The sequence below is a fragment of the Arachis duranensis genome, chromosome 4 (assembly GCF_000817695.3).
Source record: "Arachis duranensis cultivar V14167 chromosome 4, aradu.V14167.gnm2.J7QH, whole genome shotgun sequence".
Classification (NCBI taxonomy): Eukaryota; Viridiplantae; Streptophyta; class Magnoliopsida; order Fabales; family Fabaceae; genus Arachis; species Arachis duranensis.
In genome coordinates, this window is record NC_029775.3 from 1,058,535 (window position 1) to 1,065,132 (window position 6,598).

The 6,598-nt window shown below is 32.0% G+C and overlaps 1 protein-coding gene across 1 annotated transcript; it reads left to right on the forward strand.

The window, feature by feature from the left end:
- Window positions 1-533: 533 nt before the first annotated feature.
- On the forward strand, window positions 534-3,654 carry LOC107482439 (36.4 kDa proline-rich protein). The gene is made up of 2 exons (XM_016102927.3): window positions 534-1,697; window positions 3,333-3,654. Exon 1 carries the CDS (start codon window positions 614-616, stop codon window positions 1,676-1,678), a length of 1,065 nt encoding a protein of 354 aa, XP_015958413.1. The 5' UTR covers window positions 534-613; the 3' UTR covers window positions 1,679-1,697; window positions 3,333-3,654.
- Window positions 3,655-6,598: the final 2,944 nt, after the last annotated feature.

A 6,598-nucleotide genomic window follows, 5' to 3' on the forward strand; every position in this document is an offset into this window, starting at 1 on the left:
AAGAAAAAAGAAAAAAGAAAAAGAAAAAAGAAAGAAGAAAAAAAAATTGTCCACGATTCACCTCTGCCTTCAGGCCACTTTCGTCGCCACTTTTGTACAATTTTGATCCTTATGCTAAGGACGAATTTAAAATTAAGTTGAACTTTAGGGACGATTTTATATGCAAAAAAAATTTAAGATGAAAAAAATTTCAACTTAAACTTTAAAAATCAAAATCGTACTTAACCTTTTTATATAAATATACAATTATATACTAAGTGTATATTAAAATTAGCTATTAATATAAAATAATATTAAAATATAAAATATACATTAAAAATAAATTTAACAATACATATATTTACATAAATATATAAATAATATTTTTAATAAATATATATAATTTTTAATGTATATTTTTTATTTTAATATATATTTTACCCAAATAAATATTTTAATGACTTACTTTTTATATGGACTTAACATATCTAGGAATAAAAAAATACTAGCTAGGCTGACATGGTGACATATCTCTTGACGATATAAGGTGTTGATTCTCACACTGGGTTTTTCAGTGAGAAGTGAGAAAATTACACTCACACAGGACACACCTCCTCCTTTCATCAGCTTGGAAATGGGGAACTATGTTGTAACTACCATACTCATTCTTCTCTTCAATTTCAGCACTCTAATCAACCTTGTCATCTCTTGTCCGTACTGTCCATACCCAACTCCAAAGCCTCCAAAGCACCACGACCATCCAAAACTCCCACCCAAACATCCTCCAAGAGTGAAGCCCCCAATTCACAAACCACCAAAGCACAATAACCCTACTCCTACCACTCCATGTCCACCACCAAAGTCACCAAAACCAAGACCTCCCTATGTCCCCAAGCCTCCAGTAATAGTGCACCCACCCTACGTCCCAAAACCACCATATGTACCTAAGCCACCGGTTGTTAGACCACCATATGTACCAAAGCCACCGGTTGTAACTCCACCATATGTACCAAAGCCACCAGTTGTAACTCCACCATATGTACCAAAGCCACCGGTTGTAACTCCACCATATGTACCAAAGCCACCGATTGTGACACCACCATATGTACCAAAGCCACCGGTGGTTACACCACCATATGTGCCGAAACCGCCGGTTGTGACACCGCCATATGTACCAAAGCCACCAGTGGTTACACCACCTTATGTTCCTACACCATCACCACCATATGTACCAAAACCATCTCCACCAGTTGTGACACCACCATACACACCAAGGCCGCCCATTATTGTTCATCCTCCGTACGTCCCGTTGCCACCAGTTGTACCCACACCGCCCATCATCTCACCTCCTCCATATGTACCGACGCCACCGGTGGTTACACCACCAACGCCACCAAGTGAAACACCGTGTCCGCCACCGCCACCGCCGGCGCAACCAACATGCCCCATAGACTCGTTGAAGCTTGGTGCCTGTGTGGACGTTCTTGGCGGACTGATACACATCGGAATCGGAGGAAGTGCTAAACAAACATGCTGTCCGGTGCTTGAAGGGCTTCTGGACCTTGATGCTGCTGTGTGTCTCTGCACTACAATCAGGGCGAAGCTTCTCAACATCAACATCATCATCCCCATCGCTCTTCAGCTCCTCATTGATTGTGGAAAGACTCCGCCAGATGGATTCAAGTGCTCACCAAATTAATCAATTATTATATTCAAAGGTACTGCATGTGTCTCTCAATTTAATTATGGAACCAAATATATTTTCTACGTCTTTTTATCGTATCTTTCTGTTTCTAACAAAAACGACAAACCAAACACACATGGTATCAAAAAATATTTTAAAAATTTATTTAAAATGTATCAAAAAATTATATTTTTGCTTTTATTAATTGTTTGTATAAATCTCCTAGTGGATTTTTATATTCAATATATAAATATATTTTTTGAAGGAAAATTCTCCTTCTACTAGTAGTCTACTTGTTTATACAAAAAGAAATATTTTTAATATCTATAAAATAAAAAATTTAATTTTGATGTACTATCCATATAAAACAGTTATATACGTATATTCAATTACAAAATAAATGTGATTGGACAACTATATAAATTAAAATATTTTACATTGTTATTGTATCAGAATTAAATTCTAAAAAAAAGTAAAAATTAAATTGGTTTAAAGAAAATTAGATTAAATATGTTCAATCTAAAATTTTTTAAAATTTATTGAATAACAATAATAGTGTTTATTCAAAATAAAAGAGAAAAGAATAAATAGATCATTAATTTTTTAGCCCGCGAATATTTATGTTTTCGAAGATTTGAAAATATATTTAAGACCTTTTTAAAATCTGGATATATTGATTTTTAGGTATAATTTGTCCATTTTTAAAATTCTGTTATATGTACATCCGTATATTAACCAGGTCAGTAAAACGGAAATAATGTTTAATTTTTCTGCTGAGTTTGATAGATCCAAATGAATAAAATAATTGTTGTATCTAGGTTTTGAAAAAATAAAAAATTTAAATATATTTTTAAAATTTTTAAAAACTTAAATATCTGTGAATCAAAAGATCAAAGATCTATTTATCATTTTTTCGAAATAAAATCATCATATGCTATTTACGAAAAATGGATATTCCATGTGATTATATGATTATGCGCATTATTATGTGACTAGTTTGGACAACTAATTATATCGCATTCAGCTTTGAGAGGAAATGTTTACATATTCACATGAAAGGTAACTGTTTTGAGAGTTCACTATCAGGGAAAAAAAATTGAAAGATAAATAAGCATGCCTTCTTTACTGAAATAATTTACCAATATCAAACAACCTTCCCTTGAATTTTCTAAATTAATCTATTTTTGAATTAAGTAATTATTTACATCTCATTATAATAATTTTTATGAGAAGAAAATAGTTGAAACCAGATTTGTCAAATATACCAAATTATATATATCTAATAATTAAAAATTATTATATNTAATTTTAAATAATTGTAATTAATAATTATTAATTTATATTTTTTAAATAAAATTTAAACAATCACTAATTAATAATAATTAATTAATATAGAGTACAATTCAAAAATACTTGTTGAGTTGTTGGCGAGATTGATATGTATATATAATGGATTATGCTACGTGTGTACACTAAAATCAGTCATTAGTATAAATTATAAAATACATATTGTAATACAAATACACATCGAAAATAAATTAAACCACAAATGTATTTATATACAAATATATTAGTGACTGATTTTAATGGCTGATTTTAGTATACAAATAATATTATTTCTCATATATAATATACTTCAACATGAATTTTGTTATGGCTATTTTTGCAGGAATGGCGTCACTTTGGCATTGAATAAGGTATTAACAACAAGAATGAGAGGTTTATTGCTCATAACAAGATGCTGTGAAGAAACTTTACGAAGTGTTTTTTTTTAATCGTTCTTCTTGAAGTCGTGTGTTAACCTAAGTAGTGCTTGCGATGGGCTGGCATGCAAAAAGCTTTTCGTTGAGTTTTGTCTGCTTGTTTGTATGATTGCGTATGTGGTTCACGGTTACGTACTCAGACCCGTGACTGCGTTGGGAATTGTTAAAGTTAGTTCAATTTTAGACTTTTCTTCTAATTTATCAGACTGGGAATTGGAATTTCATTCACGGACCGATCTTAATTTGTACTTTTGTATGATAGTAAGAAAGTTGTGTTGACTGCCGTGCCCCAATACGTGTGGGCCACCATGCCTCCCAAATTTAGATGCGGTGTATCTATATCTATGTCTATCATCTGCCCTGCATGCATATAACAGGTACAAAAGGTTTTATTTCTTTTAACGAATCTCATGGATCAGCCAGCGGACCATGATTGGGTCGCATTTTCCTCTCTACCTCTCTGTTTATATTGCAAGTTACTGTGCATACCTGGGTCCAGATACATATAGTCCAGCCCAAAATCTATTTGACAAAGGAGCTTAGTAGCACCATGACAATTCCAACTATTACTACGGAGGAGATGACCTGTTCTAAAAGGCCATCATGCGAGAATTTTAGAGAATAGTTGGTTCTTGTTATATTTTTCTAAATGAATTTTATTATGTCAAATAATAGTTGAATTTTTTAAAATTTGAATATTTTCATATACTAGTTTATAAGAAAGTATCAAGATAATATAATATTAACGATGTAGTTTTCACCTGATTTTTACTCGGTATAATTGTGGTCCGAAAATATATAGATTTCATCGGGTCTAGAACCAGGTTCGAGTTTAATAAATAAGCCCAATATATATTTCGAGACGGATCTGAATCACATTAAACCCAATTTTACCTAACTCAGTATACACCCCTACTCTAAGTGAAGCCGACAAAACACTTCGAAACTACATAAAAAAGGTACAACAAAATGTGTTTGGAGATACAATATCTTCTCACCAAAACGACTATCATGAGGCTCATAAATGGGTTAAGAACAGACCATTCTTACAATCCATCTCTAAGCATCATCCGACTTCAATGACGAACGTGCAGGTTCACGTAGAGAAATACATTAACATGAAAAAAACTGCACAACTCAAGAAGTACCACCAAGCTCGGGATGCAAAGGAAGGTCGAGACCAAAATAACCGCAACAAAGAGAAGGATCAAAGAAAAAGGGAGATGACTCATCCCGAACTAAAAAGTATCACTCTTACACCCCCTCAGAGTGTTTTTAGATGAAGTCTACACGAATATTTGCAATGGTGGAGAAAGTACTTGCACCATATCCAATTAAGAACAAGAAAAGTGGCTACAAAACAGAGTACTGTGAGTACCACTGTATCTACGACAACCACACACCAACGACTGTTTACATCTTAAAAACATGATAAAAAAAAGTTAGTCCATGAAAGTTGCTTAAACATGTGCATCGCTCCGCTCCCTCTAGGTCGACAACAAGATGAGAAGAGACTTTAGCAAGGAGAGGAGCTCCTGAGAAAAGGAAAGGTTGGAAGACCGAGAAAGAATCCCGAAAAGACACATCGATGTAATCGTAGGAAACTTTGTGGCAGGAGAAATCTCGAACCCTCATTGAGGAAAGATTGAGATCACCATGGTAATGACCAATGCTAACTTAAATCGAACCCTCATTAATCAAGCAAGTTCAACTAACATATTATTCAAACAATCTTTCGAAAAGCTCATGCTGGAGCTTAAAGATTTAAAGGCCTACCCAAAAATTTTGTTTGAGTTAGGCAAAATCATCATTTAGTTCATGGGATACTTCAGTCTTTACAAAACTTTTAGCAAGAACCCAAGAAGCTAAATATGACCTTGAAGGTCGATTACGTTGTCGTGGATATCCCAATATCCTCGACTTGATAGGTTGGAGCATTCTAATCTGACTTGTGGCTGTAATGTCACCAATCAACACCTCACCTATGTATGAAGTTCTCCATCAAAAATGGTGTACCGACAATCGAGGGAGATCAAGCACTAAGAAAAAGATGCTACAACAAAAACTTGAACTTGAGGGGCAACAAAGCTGGAGGGCAAGTCTTAGTCCTTGATTTCTTTTTTAAGTTCCATAATCTGCCTTTAAAAAATTCTAGGCTTTGTAATTTTTTTACTCTATTAAAAAGTTTTTTTTCTCCATCTTTTCAGCTTTGTTTTGCACCTATTTATCTTATCTTTTAGTGTGTCCCAATTAACTTTTTCATTCCTCCCTTAATCTTTTCAGCTCTGTTTTAGTTCTATTTTTTATTTCTTCTGTCCATTAAGAGCCTTCCGACCAAACTACATAAACAAATGTCTAATCTCTCCTTTACATCAGAGCCAACAAAATTAATCACTTGTTCTTCTTCTCTTTTCTTTTTATTGCCTCCATTCACTCCTACCACTAGTGTGAACATAGTGTATCCAATTTGGAGACTTAGAGGTTTGAATTTTGAGAAATAAAGATTATTCTATTAAATTCTAATAGAGCACAAAAAAAATTTAATTAAACAAATTTTTTATTATTTTTTTTAATAAATAAACTAAAACCACATATACATATATGATATATACACGCGTTACAAGTATATGACACATTTTTTTCATTTTTTGTAATTTTAATGGAATTATCATTGATTGGTAAATAGTATCTTATTTTTCATGTTCTTGTTATAGCAAAAATTAAGTAATTAAAAACATTTTAAAAAATAAAAAAATTAATAAAACATATATAAAATATCATAATATAGTAACTTGTCCATTATATTTTTTATCTGTAAAAATTATGATTTTAATTTTATATAAATAAAAAATATATTTTATTTATCAATATACATAATTCTGCAAAAAAAATATTTTTACATTATACACATTATACACATTGTACGCTTAGACCATTGGTTCTCTATACTTTTCCTTTTAATTAAACTAACAATAAAATAAATATACACATATAATAAGGAATTAATTACTCATGTCTACAAACGAGATACATGGAGTAAACTGAATACTTGTTGCTAGTGTAAAGGAGATATGATGTTTGCAATAAGTTTGGATCAAACTGAAAAATAAAATACATATAAATTAATTTAAATCATATGGGTTTAATTTTATTTTTCATGTTATGTGTATTA

What these genes read in the sequence shown, in the direction of transcription:
- LOC107482439 (XM_016102927.3), top strand. Translation starts at nt 614, where the DNA reads ATGGGGAACTATGTTGTAACTACCATACTCATTCTTCTCTTCAATTTC.